This window comes from Labrus bergylta, chromosome 18 (genome assembly GCF_963930695.1).
Source record: "Labrus bergylta chromosome 18, fLabBer1.1, whole genome shotgun sequence".
In the NCBI taxonomy this organism is placed as follows: Eukaryota; Metazoa; Chordata; class Actinopteri; order Labriformes; family Labridae; genus Labrus; species Labrus bergylta.
The window spans coordinates 8,956,820-8,975,759 of NC_089212.1; the positions used below are offsets into that span (position 1 = coordinate 8,956,820).

At 44.3% G+C, this 18,940-nt stretch overlaps 1 protein-coding gene across 1 annotated transcript in view; it reads right to left on the minus strand.

The window, feature by feature from the left end:
• Nucleotides 1–546: 546 nt before the first annotated feature.
• mdga2a (MAM domain containing glycosylphosphatidylinositol anchor 2a) overlaps nucleotides 547–18,940 on the minus strand; it is a 76,087-nt gene continuing 57,693 nt past the window's right edge. Inside the window, exons 11-17 of the mRNA XM_065966198.1 lie at nucleotides 15,964–16,141; nucleotides 12,621–12,641; nucleotides 12,335–12,490; nucleotides 6,938–7,102; nucleotides 6,709–6,839; nucleotides 6,214–6,313; nucleotides 547–5,878 (exon numbers count right to left, since the gene is read on the minus strand). Coding sequence (XP_065822270.1) covers nucleotides 5,790–5,878; nucleotides 6,214–6,313; nucleotides 6,709–6,839; nucleotides 6,938–7,102; nucleotides 12,335–12,490; nucleotides 12,621–12,641; nucleotides 15,964–16,141 — 840 coding nt within the window. The 3' untranslated portion in view covers nucleotides 547–5,789. The remainder of the gene's footprint in view (nucleotides 5,879–6,213; nucleotides 6,314–6,708; nucleotides 6,840–6,937; nucleotides 7,103–12,334; nucleotides 12,491–12,620; nucleotides 12,642–15,963; nucleotides 16,142–18,940) is intronic.

Below are 18,940 nucleotides of genomic sequence, written 5' to 3' on the forward strand. Positions count from 1 at the left end.
AATGGCCAGCAGGGGGAGAACATACTTGTTGTAAAAATAAGTCCTTTTGCATAGTCTTTGATAAAAATCTTCAACTTGTAAGTCTGATTTATTCCCTCAGTAAATATTTTCTCAATGTGTAGTTTCAAGTCTTCTATAACACAGCATGATGTTCATTTAGTGAATTATGGTCCCATTTAGAGTCGAAGAAACCAAGAAGAGGGGGAGGAGTGAGGGCGGGCTGATACTGTGTTAGTAGTTTATGTCCCAAATAATTGGTGTGTCGGGGCCTTTAGGTCCCCATTATGTCAGTAATACCGGCGCTTTAATACACACCTCCTTTGGTCACTTGTATTTGATATTGATTGTTTTGTATTACTTTGTTGGAGGTGACTTAAGTCTGTACCTGAGTTTCATTTTGAACCTCATGAGAACCGTCTCGGGTTAACGTCCCCACAATAATTAATCACAAGAAAGGGGGGGTCCCCACGATGTAATGAAAACAAACACACATTAACACGCACACAATGCAGTTTGAAGATGCAATGACAGGAAGTCATTAAATGGTATATTTGGAGTGTATTTATTATTAATAATAATAATAATAATAATAATAATGACCAGAATGCAGTGTAACCTTCAGACAGTCGTTCTGATCTGGAAATCTATTGCAGAGAATTATCACACTTATAAAAATATCTTTCTTCACACGTCCACGGAGTCGTGTTGATAGATTTTTAAAACTTTATTTTATTGCCCCCCTCGAAGAAACAAACAAACAAAATATAAAAAACAAAGCAGTCAAACCCTCCAGGGATGAATAAGGAGGTGTTTTTCCACTGCGGAAGCTTTGACCCGTTGAGATGATCATTTATTTTACATTGAAGGAACATTTGAAATAAAAAATCGACTTTTTACTAAAAAGAATAAAAACGTGACAAATGGCTTTAAAGAATGACATTCACTCATTCTTGGATAAATCAACATCTGGTTCTTAATGTCTCATGTTAAAATGTATGAAAGTTTATGGTAATGTTTTAAAGGCAGGGTTGGTAATTTCCTCCAGATCCACTTTTTAAGATTTTAGTTGAAATTGTTTTTAGGTCCTGACAGAAATTAATAACTCATGTTCTCTGAAAAAGGAACAAATAAAATCCGCCATCTGTATCAGTTGTAAGCCTGTAAAAACTTCAACCACTGTCTGCCACGAGGTACCAATCTGAAGAACCAATCACACGCCTCCCTGTCTCCCTGCTCGCTCTCTACCTCTTGCGTGCATTAGCCCACACTCAAAGCATGAGCTGTGGTCCGCTTCTGGAGGGACGGCGCTCGTGCATGTAAGAGTGGTGTGGCTTATGACGGAGCACATAGGGGAGGGGGTGGGTGCAGACGGAGCACTGAGGGAATGCTACTTTCAAAATCATGCTAGTTTTTGAAAATGACCAACCCTGCCTTTAAGATCAACAACTTTTTTTTAAATAAAATTGAAACCAAGAGAACAGAGGCTTGTGGGAAACGAAGTCTTGATTTATAGACGGACTCTATATTCTAAAAAAAAAAATCTGATCCCTCAAAACAAAGTCCAAAACTCAAACGATCGTTTGTTACATCAATTGTAATCAACACACAGGAGCCTTTTCTGAATCAGTACCTGTTATCAGTACCTCTGTTAGGTCTGATTATATGATTTTTTTGAATAATCTTCTAAATACTTTCAGTTAGGGCTCAAATCAACATCACGATTAATCTAACATTTGACCTCGATTACGATTAATGAACGATTATTTTGTTTTTGTCTCTGCTGTAATTATGCTCAACTATTAAAGCTGGGATATGTTTCTAAGGAAAGAGTTCATATCTGATTAACTATTTTGTGGTTATTTATTCAATATTTCAAACTGAAATCAAAGCATCGCTTGAAATGAAATAAAACCCAAAAGACAAAATGAGTCCAAATGACGGACGTTGCTTCCATGTCGCAGATTGGTGACTCTGCCCTGAAAATATTCAAAATAATCAACATGGGCAAGATTATGTCGGTTAGAGGTTCTGGATGTCGGTTTTGAATAATTGCCTCAGCCTACTTTCAGTTAAATGTCAAAAAGGGAAAAACCGCCATTCCCAGAAACCAAAGTTACGTCAATCCCGAACACAAAGACTTTTGATTTACTGCCAAAATAAAAATAAATACAAATTCTGGTATCAAGAAAACGCTCGTTTGGACAGAAATGTGTAAAAATGAATCCGTGTAAGATAGAGAAAAGAAAAAGACAAATTCCATCTTATCAAAATCTGCAGTTCATTTCTGAGACTGGACAGAAACATCTGAAATTTGTACATTTTAAACACATGAATAATTGAATGAATGAACCTGCGGCGGAGGTCGTCAGAGGTAAACAATCATCTTCACAGATCCCAGCAAACAGAGTTAATGTGATAATGATGCAGGGAGGATAAACTGACGCCCAGAGGAGCTTTAATAAAAATCTGATTATCTGCCGCAGTGGAAAAACACGCTGAGAGGAAAAGTGTCGCCACAGGACGAGAGGAAAGAATCAACAGAACATTAAAGAGAAATGATATTTATCTGAGTTATCTCACAGAACCTCCTGCTGAATGATTCTCATCAGAGATTAATGCGAGTGTGCAGCAGTGAGACGGGAATCTGCTTTTATCATCATTGTGTGGAGAAAAAAATCCTCCAATAAAAACACGTTTTACGCTCAAGAAAGATGCTTAAAGAAGTCTCTGTTATCTTTGTTTTCCACACCGCTCAGGGAGCCTACGCTCGCTGAAACATCCACGCCCACTCAAATCATCTCAAATCCAATTTAGTGAAATCTGGAACATGATACCTCGTACACAGACCCGGCTTCAGTCAGACGTTTGACCACGAAATGGATCCAGCAGGCGCCCTAAATGCCCTCTCACTCCGTCTGTAAATCAGCTTTCAAGATCAGATGACTCTCGCTGATGTTTATGTTATTTTTAATCTTTATATGGAAGCCTACGTCTGCCATAACAAAAGTGGCAAAAACAGTAAGAATGACAAACAAAAATAATCCGAAATAAAAGCTGGTAGTTCTCCCGATAAATTTTTATAGAAGCATAACATTTGGTAAACAAGAACAATTTGGGGACCTACAAATGTTCTGATAGCAAGTCATTGCTCTCCGTGTTCAGTCATTCTGAAGCAGAATTCTTGATTCAGTTTCCACCATGTGTGTCTTGAAATGGCTCCATATCTGAAAATATTTGAGCCTCAGTTTGTTCAAGTTAACAAAGCTTCATTGTTTACAATAAAACAGTTTTACTTTAACATTTCACAGCACTAGGAGTTAGGGGGTGGAGCCAGGGGTGCCCCCCCCCCCAAAATCCTGAATAATGATTGGATATTTGTCTTTCATTTAGTCTGTTGGTAGCTTCCTTAGCATTTCCATGTAGCGCAGTTAATTTGGTCAGTATTTTAAATAGGGAGCCTTTTATTTTGGCGGGTCGAGAATGTGAGTCTGGAATAATAAATTGTGTCAAAAAGTCTTTGAAGGTCCGTTTCAATTTTGGTTTTGTTCCATTTCTTTACTCTGTCACATGATTTGTACTGTCTGAGGTCCCAACTGCAGAATCTGTCACCTGATTGGTTGAAAAATATCAGAATTTTGGGTTGGTGTTGAGGCTCGACCAGCTGAGAATCACTGACTTGAATGTTTCTACTTTATTGGTTGAGATAGAGAGAGTAAATAAATGCTTTTCATCTGTGTGAATCTGTGAGTTCATAAATTTGAATTAAAAACTGAATCTAGAGTTCTAACTCTCAGCTGATTTTTTTGTCCTTTGGCAGAAATTCTCTTCCAAACAATGCAGCGGTGATAAATCTGAATCTAAGCGTGATCCTACTGGACTTAGTGGGAGATCTGGAAGACGCTCTTCACCTGGAGCGTACGAAAGGACAGCCAAGAAGAACGCCGACTTCAAGATCTTCAACTGAGTCCAGTCGCTTTACGGCGACCGGGATGACGGAGGGCTGACAGATTAATCTGAATATTTAAGGTCATGTGGAGAGGCGTGGTCAGGTGTGATGATGTCATAGCGACTCGGTTTGTGCTTTTTTTTTAAAACGAGGAGAAATTATTCTTCAGCAGGACGTTCGTCAGATCCGTTTCCTCTCGACTCAAATTGACAACTCAGAGAAACAAACAAACAACGTCCCGTCGGGTTTTCTCTTCAACAAACAAAATAAAGATAAATAAAATCCCGCCCTCGTTAAAATAAATAAATAAAGCGTAAAGATTTCCCCTCTTTAGAATATAACAGGAACAATATAAGATTTGATTTTACAATACGTTCTTCTTCTTCCAAAAGCTCCAGCTGTTTCTGTATTTGAAGGTCACTGATGGTCTCAGGAAGCGTCACAGTCTCCGCCTTCCTGAAACTTCTTCATTTTTTAAATACTAAAATAGTTCTGAGCGAGCAAACGTTTGAATCCGATTGGTCGGGACTGGAAAGTGTCCAAAGGGAAGTCTCTGTGTTTAAATCTGCAGTCACAGATCGTCAGATGATGATTGCACGTTTTTCTTTAAGTCAATAAATCAAAGAGCTTCCTGTCTGTATCCGCAGTCTCGTTTCTGTCCGTAGCCTCAACGCCATCCAACATGGTGTCCGTTTTCCCAGAATCCTCTTCATCATAAACTTTTTATCTTGAAAAATAAAAACAAGAAAAAATAATCCGTAGGAAATCGATTCTCTGCATAATCAGACAAGGAGATATTTCTGTTCATGGTTATTCCCTCCTCGGTCTTTAAGAAGTAAAGAAGTCCGACAGATTGTCTTTTGTTTTGTTTCCATGACGACGGCGGCCCCGGCCCCGGCGGTCTCCTCCTCTGTGAGTGTGAAGGCACTTGATGTCATGGCAGAGGGTGGACAGACAGACAGACGTCAAAATTTAGAGTTCTCGTTAAAAATATCGCTGTCTGCCGCACGCTGTAAAAAGTTACCTTCCCCCATCGAGACTGCCGTCCGCTCCCCTGGTACAGTACTGTTGATCCATGGAATGGGCGGAGCTTGGGATTGGGAGGGGTTCTGAGCGGGGATGGAGGGATGGAGGGGAGGCAACATTCAAACTTTTATTTCCTCTTTTCCTTTGACTGAAGCGCCCGTTTTCTCTGTGCTTTGTGGCACCGAACTGAAAACAAATGGTCAAAGTTCACGGGAGAAAACTGACAAAGGTCAAACGTAAAAAAAGATTTTGACCCTTTAATCTGCACTTGTTGAAAACGCTGCTGCTTGGCTTCTGATTGGCTCTAGGATTGTAGCAATGCTGTTTCAGCCTCTCTTACAGCTTCTAGAGAACGTTAGGATTGAGAGCCAGTGATTGGTTTGTCCCTCATGTGTTTATGTAGTTTCATGGTGACTTGTAGAAATATATGAATGTTTATTTTATTGTAACTCTGTCTATGAATCTTTAACAATCCTTCTGTCACGCTGGGCATTTAAATTAAAAAGCCATAATTTCGAGTAAAGTAAAAAATATTTATAAAGTTTTTAAAAATGTCTGTTCTCTGTCTGACTGTCGGGGTTTCTGGATTGGGATGTTTTTGGTCGTCTCCATGGGAACGTTTGACCTTTAGTGTCAGCCATCTTGGCAGGAAGTCCCTTTGAAGCTCTGACCCAGTCTTTGGTAGATTTTTTATTTTTTTGGGGGGGTGATGTGTGTGGTGTGTGTGTGTGTGTGGGGGGGGGGGGGGGGAGAGATGAAGAGGGAGGGAAGAGGGTTAGAAGAGTCAAAAGTCATGGCGTCTCGTAGTGAGGGGGGGTCACCTCTGTTGGCCAATCAGAGCCAGACTCAGAGTGATGCACAGCTGCCATATATGAGGCGAGGAGGGCGGGGCGAGCGACCTTAGATCTGTGAGAGAGAGAGAGGGAGGGAGGGGGAGAGAGAGAGAGAGAGAGAGAGAGAGAGAGAAGGAGAGAGAGAGAGAGAAAGAGAGGGAGAGAGAGAGAGAGAGAGAGAGAGAGAGAAGGAGAGAGAGAGAGAGAGGGAGAGGGAGAGAGAGAGAGAGGTGTTAAGGAGAATCAACAAAGGCGATTTGCAAACCATATTTCAAAACAATTGAGCCTCATTTTTACTTGGTGAAAACATCAGTGTTTTTTAAGCGTGACGACTCTGCTGGAACATTTTCAGGAATGTATGCACGTTATTTACACCGAGTTTATAAAGTTAGACGTTAGTGTACTCACTGTTGGGGGGAGGGTCTTTACATTCGCCCTCTTCGATGGTGACGTCATCGATGGCGATATCTCCCTCGATACCAGAACCTCGAACGCCCTCTATCACCACCTGACACAGAGGAAGAGATAGAAGAACACAGAGGGTCACATGGAATAGAACAATAGCCAATCAGGAAGCAAGCTGACTGAAGCAGGAAGCACAACAAACATCACCATGGCGACAACACCAAACACAAACACAAAGCATAAAGTTAGACAGACGTCACAAATGGAGGACGGACTCATTTGTGGCAACAAGACGAGTGTTTCTACAACGTGTCCAAAATCCAGGATGTCGGCCATGTTTGTTTACCCTTAAGTCAGAGTTTGACGGCGTGAGATGACGAGTTGTGAGCGTGGTGAGTGTTGTACTAGGTGGGTGGGGTTTTAGTCCATGTGAAACGGATGGGGTGTGGCCTGTACTGTAGTGGGCGTGGCCTATAGAAACATGGACATGGCCTTTACCTGGAAGGCTGCCGTTGGGCGGATGTTGACCTTGGCTTGTCTCCAGCGGTCTCCTTGGTTACCGATCAGAGTCCAGACGGAGGTGTCGGTCACAGTCTGTCCTTTCTGACGAAGAAGCACGTTCAGAGCTCCTGCACACACACACACACACACACAGGTTGGTGTTCAGGTGTGTTTGTAAACATTATCTCCGCTTGTCGTCTGTACCTGACCCCGGCTGAAGACTCACCGATGTGTTTCCCGTACATGTGGTAGTAGAAGGCGAAGCAGTAAGTGGGGCTGTTGGCGACGGAGGGGGCAGAGCTCTTGGTGTTCATGTTGAAGGTCGGAGACAGCAGACGGGCTTTGTCTCCCTCCAGCCTCGGCCTCGACGTCTCGATGTACATGTAGAAACCTGAGAGAGGGACAGGACACGGGCCGGGGTCAAAGGTCAGCTCAGGAACTCATTAACAAGTACATCATTGGAGAAAATCAAACATGGCAACTTCAACCACAGTAAGAACGTCCAGATAGCACCACCCTGGCTCTAAATAAACCACAGCGTAAAAACAGGAATCCACCTCATGGGGGCGCTAGAGCCCAGTGAGAGCATCACCTGAGTCTGTGGGAACAATCAATATTTTCACTGCGTGCAGACAGTCTATGGTCGTGCAGTGATCACAAGGAATAAAGGTCACCACCCCCTCCCACTCGCTCCAGGTGAATTCTCCTGATTATATCCTGCTGTGTTCTCACATCAGCTCACTCTGAACATTTCAGGTGTATATGTAGTAGAAATATAAAATACATTTTGAAGTTGGTGCCTTCTTTGCCGAGAAAAGGCAGAAAGTGTCTTTTTGGCTCATGTGGATGAAAGACACCAAATCCCAGAATGCACAGCACCGCAGACCACTCCCACTAAGGTCCGAATCAGGATCAGAAATACTTTATTAATCCCAGAGGGAAATTCTATTGTTACAGTTTCTCCAAAATATCCAATATAGCAGTAGAAATATAGTAATAAAAACATTTACAGACATATTTACTTCAACACATAAGGCCATTTCTTCAACTGATTCAGAGATTTCTTCCAGAATTGATCTTGGAAATTCCTGGCAGAAACCAGACTCTATGTCTGTGTCCATAGGCAAACAGTGAGAGCCGGCCTGGAATCCTTGTCCTCACCACCGCCGACAGGCAGCCAGCAATATAGCTGCGAGACAGTTGCTGCCGACAGGCCGGTATTACGTTGCGGCGGCCAGTGGTTGCCCCGGTGGCCACCGGCCACAGCAGCCAAAGCAGCCAAAGCACAAGACCGGCCTGTCAGCAGCAGCCGTCTCGCCGCTATATTTATATTTTTTCGCCATTATCAGCTTTCTCCATAGAGCCTGTTAGCATAGCTTCCAAGCAATATGGCGGACGTTAAGTTTTGATTCTGGGAGTGAGTTCCCACCCACTGATCTGTGATTGGTCTGTAGCTTCAGTGGTCGAAAATATGAGGAACTAGCATTGTAGTTTCACCCTGCTAACCCCAACAGCTTCCAGTGATGCAAAAATCGTCATTTTCCCATTTAATTTTCCCTCTGTGAGCCGTGCAGGGAATTTAACCTGTAACCCTGCCTTGCTCCGCTCCTACCAGCACAGATTAACCCAGGAGGGCAGAAACACTAAAAGCTAATGTAACAGCGAGCTGCAGAAAACAAATCCACCCCCGGCTCATGCAGCACGGAAACACTCGGCACAAATTAAACTGTACACGAGCGTAGAAAACAGCGAGTCACGCATGTTTCCTGTTTGACAGCAGATTTTAAACAGTTTACCCCAAGGCCCGCTTTAATGAGGTCCCACTGCAGAGTGAGGCGAGCTGCGGCAGGAGAAGAAGGAGAGCGGGGTAATTTTACAGCGAGGAAACGAGGAGGAGGAGACGAGGAACAAACTGCAGCTGTCACATGCGGACTCTGGAGTTATTGGAAGCTTTGTTTACTGAGGATTACAGCGAGCACACTCAGATATATGTTCCGCCGTTAATCCTGAGCAGCTCCTGTTCCTGCATCCATCAGCAGAGCAGCAGCATGAAGAACATGGCTGCACACAGAGATGATCAGATTCACCAGAAATATATTAATTATAAAACATTTATCAACAGTTTAAACTTCAGGGTTTACTTACACGTAATAACTTTAAAACCAGACCTTCTTTATATTAAATATATTTCAATTCTATACTTTCTTTTTTTTTCTAGATTTATTTTTTGGGCTTTTCGTGCCTTCAATGCAGAGAGAGGACAGTGGATGGAGTCGGAAACCAGGGAATGACATGCAGAAAGGGGCTACGAGACGAGAGTCTCAATACATGCGACGCGCGCCCTAACCATTGCGCCACCAGCGCGCCCCAATTCTATACTTTCTTGATGTGTTTTTTATGTCAGTGTTTTTGTTTGTTTCCTGGATGCATCAATTTATCTGAACGACTGTTACAAGCAGCAACCTCCGGTATTAAATAATGAAGCCGATGCTGAAGTGTAATATCCTGCAGTTCCTCGAGTGTCCACTAGAGGCTGGCTGCAGAAGCACAGGAAGTCACATACACACCCATTCTAAAAAACCTGTTTTTACAGCAGAGATTAACATGTTTACAGCCTGGTTCAAAAAACCAAATAGATCTGATTAGCTCATGTCTCGATCGACACACACTGTACGGGGGGGTGAATGTTTTGATGACTCATCAGTTTTGATTTGATGAAGGATAAGAGTTAGTCACAATAAGGCGTGTAGCTGACATGATTGACAGGCGGGCGCGGTGTAACGGTTTGTCAGGAGGCTTAAAACCCGCCTCAGCTCTCAGCCTGTTGTTAGGTTGACTGAAAGTTAGACTGAGACAGCATTTCCAGCATGGAGACCGCCATCGATGGGACTCCAGCGCCCCCTGCAGGAACAGACGGGTGACGTCACTCAGGCTTCATCTGTTCATATTTCAAGGCTCTTTTGAATGGCCACAGGGCGTACTCTGATCTGTAATCCAGGCGGCACTACTGGCTCTCTCTCACGTGTTTTAAAGAACGCTTCTGTTTTTATTTTTGTTTAAAATCAGAGACAAGCGATTTGCGTCTTTAAAGGTTCAAGATTAACTGAAGCTTCTTAACTTCAGACTGGAGGTGGGATGCATGACCCTGAGAGTCCATCTCTCTTTTTTTATCATCGTTGAACATCTGTTTCAAAATGGCGGCTCAGAAGATGCTCTTTGTGTCCCTCACTGACATTCTGTTTTAAGGTTTCATACGGCTGAAACAATCCGAGCCGTCAGATGGATCGCTGAACGGGACAGCTGATGGCTGAACTCTAAAAGTAAAGGAACTAACTAAAGTCCGCACTCTGAGACGCAAAACTCCTCTGAATTGGAGGAGAGCGGGACACTTTGACAGGCCGGCTTCCAGAGTCAGTCCTGACAGATCAAAGATAATTCAGTCCGACATCTTCCTTGCTCTAATCAGAGAGTGAGAGTCAGCGCGACGCTCACTTTATTGTCAGCTCGTATTTATGTGACGCTGCTTTTTCTGAGTACGTCGCTGTGCCTGAAGGCATCACGAGGGTCATCATGACAGCAGAGTTTTAAACGTTGATATGATTTGAGTTCCAAAACCTGCGTCCAAAATGCACCAAAACATCGGCAGCACTTCGGTACCGAAACGTTGCCGACTTTAATGTGCAATTCAAACGGTGTGCAGGAGTTTGTCCGCAGTTTTTTAAAGGTTTATTTTCTGGGCTTTTTATGAGTTAGGGTTAGAGAGAGAGAGAGAGAGAGAGAGACAGAGAGAGAGGTGTTAGGAGAAACAACAAAGTTTTATCAAGGCGATTTGCAAACTTATTTCAAAACAATTGAGCCTCATTTTTACTCGGTGAAAACATCAGTGTTTTTGAAGGACTCTGCTGGAACATTTTCAGGAATGTGTGCACGTTTTTTAAACCGAGTTTATAAAGTTAGACGTTAGTGTACTCATTGTTGGGGGGAGGGAGAGAGAGAGAGACAGAGAGAGAGAGAGAGAGAGAGAGAGAGAGAGAGAGAGAGAGAAAGGTCAGGTCAGGTCAGACTCAAACCCGGGCCGCCCGCTTGGAGGACTATAGCCTCTGTACATGGGGTGCTCCCACTAACCACTTCACCAGGCGCCCGTTGTCCCCAGTTTCTAATGGATTCATTTCACCCCTAAACATCTGACATGCGGGAAAGGAGCCACAGGTCGAACTCAAACCCGGGGGATTTATAGGCATGATCAAATACAGGATCAGAGAGGATTTAGAGGACACTTCACACACATGTTTTGAGGAGCTCTGAGACTGATTTACACTGAAGAGGAGGAGAATATGTGACCTTTAAATAGACGTCTGATTGGAAGGAGGCGTTCTCAGGTGTTGTCAGTGTCCGTCTGAACTCGTTCTCGGGTGTCGCCTTGTTGATTATCATTAAACTAAAACTCCAGCTCAGAATCTGTGATAAACGTACAAACCTCTCCCCGCCTGCTCGGCCTCGTTTCAACGCTTTCTGTCCGTCTTGAACAAACGTTTCCTGCAGACATGTTTTTCCCCCGTGAACATTTCGACAGCAGAAACTTTCCAGAAAGTGAACCGGCAGCAGAACAGAGCGACAGCGTGTCCGTCAAACTGCTCTCATTCAGTCAGCCAGGACATCGCTCCTCCGGCTGCTTTTCATCTTCAGCCTCTTATCCAGCTTGGAATGTGGGTGTCGCCCATCCAGAACGTCAGCGCTCAGACGATGGTTCGAGTCCGGCTCGATGATTAACACTCAGTGTCAGTGTTTAATCCGCGGCTCTCCTCCTGCTGTCACGGCTGCTGGAGTGAAAACACAAAAACACACCAACGCCAAATGGAAACGCCACGAGGACGCCTCCGAGGCTCAGACTGACACACACGTCACGGATTAAAGGAAGCGTTTGAGACTCTTTAAGCTCCTTCTTTCTGCACATTGAGACACAAACCGCTCTGACGTCTGTCCGTTTAAAATCCATCAGAATGTTGATTTACACCACAGAAGAAGTCCGTCAACGTTTTGATGCCTCAAATTTTAAAACGATAAAATCTGCTTCATGATGGAAAGAATCAAAAAGTGTAAAAGAGTTTAGTTGTCTGAGCCTTCATGAGGAGGACGGCTGAAGAGAGACAGGAAGTGGTGGGAGGAGAGAGAGAGAGAGAGACGACGAGCAGCAAAGGGCCGAGGTCGGAGTCGAACCCATGGCCGCTGTGATGAGTTCTCCTGTGATCTTGTAGTTCTCACGTGATCTCGCAGAAACGGGCCCAGTGGGGCGCACACAGTCAGATATAGCAGAAAATTGCCAACGCCAGCCCAGTCTCCACGGCGCTCTCAGCTCACTGCCTCAATGAGCCAAATGCGCAACAGTGAGCTCTCTTAAAGGAACAGTAACGCAACACACCACCTTCATTGAAAATGAAATGAACAACAAAAACAGTTTCATCCATTACTGTAAAGCTGAAGACAGAACCGGTCTGAGGCCCGCTGTTCACTTGTGTTCAATGTTCACATTTCTCAGACACGAAGGTTACTGCTCATGATGAACTGACCTTCAATGTGTTTTCATTGTGTGTGTGTGTGTGTGTGTGTGTGTGTGTGTGTGTACCCTGTTTGGAGCCGTTGTGGTCGGAGCTGGGGCCGGTGTTCGGGGTGTATTTGGTGTCTCGTGTGGCGGCGCTGTGACGCGTCCAGTCGAACACGTCCGTTTTGTCCTGAGAGAACAAACACAACGCCTCGTCCTCGAAACCACACTGGAACTCCCCTACACACACACACACACACACACACACACACACACACACACACACACACACACACGTCATGTTATTACACCTTTAACTCTTCATGTTACTGGATGATGATCATCTGAAACGTGCTTTGAAGGTACTCACTGAGATGTGGGTTCACAGGAGCTGTACAGGGACAAAAAGAAGAATTCTGTTAGATCATGTTGGACACAGAGTGAAGACTAATTGAATTAATTAATAAAATAAAGGTCACAAAGGGCAGTAGCCCCTCCCCCAGGTGGGTGACACTCCCACAGCTAGGTGTTTGTTCTGCCCTCTGAGTCTGCCTTCTCACTGTAAACAATAAGACATGGAGCGAGAAAGACCGAGACACCCAAGTCCTTCCAGAGAGGGGGCGTGGTCAGACACAGCTCATTTACATTTAAAGGTACAGACACAGTAACAGCCTGTTTTGAGCAGGGCTGAACTAGAGGGGTTTATAGACATGATCAAATACAGGATCAGAGTGGATTTAGAACAAGACACTTCACACACATGTTTCGAGGAGCTCTGAGACTTATTAAAATTGGTTGATGAGGAGGAGAATATGTGACCTTTAAAGCATTTTAAAACGTATTTAAAAAGAAGAGCGCTGATTCCACCCCTGTGGTAGATTTGATAACCTTTGTATATATTGAATCCTGCAGGTCACGATCTTGTTCGGGACTGAAACCCTCGCCCATGAGCACCGGCCTCTGAACAAACCAGCATACCTCTTTTTAGTTCCCTCTTTAAAATGTTTAATGTTTTAACCATCATGTTTTTGTTTTTTTAGTGAGTACTCCAAATGTTCTTGTTGTTTGAAGGTCAAAGTGTTCTAGGCTGAAATGACAAAGATTAACGGCTGACATGCATGTGAATCCATGTTTGACCAGATGAATCCTTTCAGCTTAAAACAGGAAGCATGCATGTTCTTTCAGAATAAAACAGGAAGCAGCACAGTCAACGTAAACCAGCTGCAGGTCTGACACAGTCAGCTGTTTTATAATCTGATTTTCATCTTGAAAGGTAATTACACCACATGTCTGAGACACACACACACACACACACACACACACACACACACACACACACACACACACACACACACACACACACACACACACACACACACACACACACACACACACACACACACACACAGCTGGAAACTGTACTTGTGTGAACAGCTGCTGTGTTATTTGGCAACAAGCTCAAGCTTCATTATCAGGCAGTACTAATTGATGAGCTCTGGGTGCTCTGTGTGTGTGTGTGTGTGTGTGTGTATGTGTCAGTGCTCCTCTATCTTTGTGAGGACCTCTGTAAACACTGATATCAGGGCCGTCCCTCTAAGACCAGGATGTCAAACTTTGTTTCCCAAACGCATTGAAAAGTTCCTTAAAAGTTATAATTTGTAAAGAAACACTAAAGTGTGTTTGTGTCTCTCTTCTTTTGATTCGCTGCTTGTTTCAACCCATAATTTGTCCAAATGATCCTCAAGTCTGCGGTGCATGACATGTTTGAAGTTTCCATCTGCAGTAGATCGAGACGTTGTCCTGTTGAAATAAAATGCCCCATTTGGAGCTGAACAGTGTGCGGGCCTTTCACCTCTCCTGTACCTGTATGCGTTTTCCCCGGGTGCACACTTTAGTTTTCCCTCCTGTCTGTGGTCTCCACGTTTTTGAAATTGAATAAGGTTTAAAAATTGTCGAGTGTGCAGCACAGCCATGTTTCAGTACCGAAAAATTGCTGATGTATTTGCGTAGTTTAGGCAGTGTGAAAAAGTTGAGCTGTCGAGGACAACGCTTAACGTTCTGTCACTGTGACAGCGCTCCTATATATCTTTATTTATGTTCTGCAGAGTTAAACTGCTAACTGTGGCTGTAGTGTGTGTGTGTTTAAAGCTTCCTGTCCTCACACTGTCCCAGATCTGTAGCGCTAACTGAAACTAGCACAGTTAACACGCCGTGACATCACCCACCACACCTCCTCTGCTGTGGAGAGAGGCCGAGCCTGCAGGACACACACACACACACACACACACACACACACACACACACACACACACACACACACACACACACACACACACACACACACACACACACACACACACACACACACACACACACACACAATCCTTCCCAGTCTGTGTGTAATAGACATTTTTTGTTCTACACGTGTGTGTGTGTGTGTGTGTGTGTGTGTCATGTAGTCATGTTTTGGTACTTTTTGAAACTATTGATCGTAACTCTGACACCTAGTGTGTAAAATGGGTGCTGCAGTCTAAATTCCAAAAATTGTGGAGAGCTGTCTCCCCCCGCCCCCTCCTCGAGAGTCGATGCTCACGCAGGTTGCCATGTGGTGGACACTGAAGCTTCAGTGTGTGCTGCTCTCATATCTGGCAAACCAAGGGGTGTCCTTCTCTGGTCCAAACAAATCCAGATCATTCAGGAGCAGAATCTAAAGTTAGAGGAGGACATACTGACTGCTGCATTGTTGTCAGAGAAGTCACCACTTCAACATATCATGTTTCCTTAATGTCTGATCAGATAGTAAGGTCACTTTATCATTTCACTCACTACACATCTTACTGGTTATATCGTTTAAACACGTGGTGTTCAAAAGTATCAGCGTATAAAATTAACTTTAAGACTGAAAAACGTGTGAAATCGTTATCAGCTTTTATAATAAACCTGAAACATGCTTTAACTCTCTGCAGACACATGAAGGCAGTGTACTGACGATGTGTTCTCTCCGTGTTTACTTCACTGACGCTCAGAACAAACAGCTGAGCTGACGGCTGACAGATGTCAGGTGGTGACCTGCAGAGGGTCACGTGACCCCGCAGAGCGCCGTCAGGTGGAGGTGTTTACCTTCACAGCATCAGCCGATGAGCCGCCTGAACGTCGTGTTTGAACCCCAGCTGTGTTTGCTGCGGGGAGTTAATGGATCGGGGGGGCAAGGCGTTCACTGACTTTCTGTCAAACTGAACATCACAGAGCAGACGGGTTCATGTTCAGACCATCTCTACTTCTTCTTCTTCTCTGCTTTTTGTTTCCACTCTGAGTTTCTGTCTTTGTCCTCTTCATCTCTTCTTCTTCTCTCGAACGTTGACGTTTCTTTTTGAGTTTCTTTAGTTCCCCGTCAGGATTTCTGCGTGACAGCTCAACAGTTTTTACTTCTTCTGTTCTCCTGTTTGATGTTGTTTTTATTGATGATGTTTTTCATGTAAATAAAGCGAGGCTGTGTCGGGGGTTGAACACAGAAACACACCACAAGTGTTACAGCCGGAATAATCGGGACCAGAATAGTATGTTGTGTAGCTGTAACGTAACCACATCCACTGAACAAGATGATTTATGTGGATTTACTTCACTGAGACGAAGACGGAAGAATGAAACAGCAGAAGAAGAAGAGTTAGTGTGAGTGTTGTAGATTCATCCTCACACTGATTTAAACATCTTACCGCTGTACATGATGATGCGTTCGGTGGCGTCCCCCTCTCCGTAGCGGGTGATGGGGGTGAGCCGGATCAGGTAGGACTCAGGTTTGACGAGTTCAGTCAGGTTGTAGGTCAACAGCTCCCCCTTCTGGATGTTTCCCTCCATGGGGATTTCCTGCTCCCACCAGCGTGACTGACTCATCTGAAACACAAACAAGTTATTTATTCGCTGGCTGAGTCCGAACCCACGCACTACAAACCTAACCCGACCGTTAGCATGCCGTTAGCATGTTTTTACTTTAATCCGTGTGTGCTTCCACTGGCTGTGCTGCGTCTCAGCTCCGGACAAGGCTTCTATTTTTGCGGGATGCCGGAGCACATTAGCAACAGACTAGGATACCATTCACATGACGTAATTCCGGGCCGAGCTCCTTTTGATGGGTTAGCATCAAGCTAGCGTGAGTGTCGGTCCGTCAATAGAACTCAACAACAATATGCAGTGCATTGTGGGGCGGTTTATTGTTTGACTGCTGTGTTAGAAAGTTTCTTTAACTTTTATCTTAAAGTATCTATAAATTCATTCAGACAACACTGATAAAACACCTTCTTCTGAGGGACCCGAGGGAGCTGTTTTTATTCAGCAACCACCAAAACATCATTCTACCATAACCTCCTCCTCCTCCTCTTCCTCCTCCTCCTCCTCCTCCACCTCCACCTCCTCCTCCACCATAACCTCCTCCTCCTCCTCCTCCTCCTCCACCATCACCTCCTCCTCCTCTTTACTTTCTCTCCCTCCTTCTTTCTTCACATCATCACTTTCTGTCTAATCAGCACTTCCTCCCTGCTCTCTCTTTCTCTGCAGCACACTGGTCTGTATGAATGGAGAGACATGCCGGTTGCCATAGCAACAAGCAACCCTCCCCCCCTCCCCCCCTCTCCTCTTTATTCTCTAAAGTCAGACTGATGCTGCAGGAGCTTCAGGTACAAACTCAGCATCACCACGTCCAGCGCTTGGTTTGTTTTCTCTCATCGACAAACTGATTCAAATCTTAATCTGTCATTTTAAACCTTTGGATAACACAGAGTTTATTATCTGTACATCTTAACAAACAGCCCTCTGCCTCTCTTTGTCATATTCACACAGACTCAGGTGTATACGAGAGCGGTTCATTTGTGTGCAGATGTAAAGGAACATCTCTCCTGTAGGGGGCAACAGAGAGCCGGTCAGAGAGTAATAAACATTCTGATGAACACAAATATAATCAGCCAGAGCTTCAGTGAATCATATCTGAAGGGGTGCAACAGCACCCCCTAACGGCATGCTGACACACTGCAGGACCCAACAAAAAGCAAACTGGAAGCTTCTGCATTTGCATAAAAAACAAAAAGATTTTCTTTGGATTAAATTACGATAAATACTTTGACAGGCTGCAGAAATAAATTATTAAGTGACGCTGATTTGTAAAAGGGTCATCGTTAGTCAGGTCTGTCGGCAAGAGGACAAGAAAGCGGAAATCTGTAAAACAGGCTTTTTTGAATGGGTGTGTATGTGACTTCCTGTGCTTCTTCAGCCAGCCTCTAGTGGACACTTAGAGGTACTGCACTTCAAAATCGGCTTCATTTTTCTACATTTCATTTGAATCCCCGCTCAGGTCACTCACAGATGCGGGAAGGAGACTGAGAGGTGAATTTAATTAAACACCACCGGAGCAGCGTTTCGCCAGGGTTCTGAACCACTTTCTATTGTGCGCAAACACGACTTTATAACATGTAACTTTGAGAAATGAGGTGTTGTTGACCGGTAGCTTTGCTAAGTTGGCTGCCCAGCTACCGGCACCGTTGTTTGGCTTAAGTAGGCGACGGGACTTTAGTCCGCCAGGATTTTGAACTTATCAGGCCCGGGGCAGAGGGCTCTCTGTGGGTGAAGTGTCAGTGTTTGATGACAGGGAGTAATGTTAAACTGTAGCAAAGAGATGAGTAGCGAGTTCAACCCGGACTTCGGGGATGGCGAAAGCGCGAAGTGTCAGGCTGGTAAAGCAGGTGCAGAGGGATGAGTTGGAGCTGGAGCTCATAGCCCCAGAGCGGCTCTCGTCCCCGATGTCAAAATCCCGGTCGGACTCGCTTTATCTCCGCGTTTCAGTAACATTGAAGTTATCCTGTGTCTTTCAGTGATACAACTTCCCCTATCGAAACATAACTTTCTGTTCCTAGCTGTCTCTCTTACTCTATCCCGTAGGCTAAATAAACAGTTCCACAGCGCCCCTACAGGCCTGGAGCACTTCCGTTTAAGGCTGAACTTGCAGCGTTTCTGTGTTTGCTGTTGTTTTCTGGTTGTGTGTGTTTTGACTTAAGTTTCATTTCTGTACTTGCAGCGCCTTTGATGCTTATGCAGTTGTTTTGCCTATTTGCAGCACGTTTGTGTCTTTGCATTTGTTGTGGTAGTTTGCATTTGCTTTTGAATGTGCAGCGTTTCTATATATGCAGCGCATTTTTCTATGTATGTTGTTTCATCAGTTGCTGAGCGTTTGGCCCTTACTGGCCACTGTAAGAAACAATCGTCATGTCGCACCACGTCTGATCTATGAACAGAAGAAGTTCATCTGAGGACGCTCGTACGGAGGTCTGAACACAAACGAGACAAACATAAACTGAAAAAAAAAACTCTACGATGATATGAAATCGAGAGGAGATAAAGGTGTAAAACAAATGAATACAGAAGTCATAAATCAGACCTCACAGATTATACACCCAGAATGCTTCACTCTGCCAATCAAACGTGGTCATATTTCAGACAACACACACGCACACGCACACGCACACGCACACACACACACACTCTGATTGTTAATCAGAATAATTCACGGGGTCGTAAACTCGGTGGATCAGTTTTATGGCCTCATCAGGTTTTATCGTCTGAAACGGCTGACATCAAAACAAAACAAAGATTTCTCTCGTGTTTCGTCACATTTATGACTTCAGACCGCAAAACGGATTCTAAAAG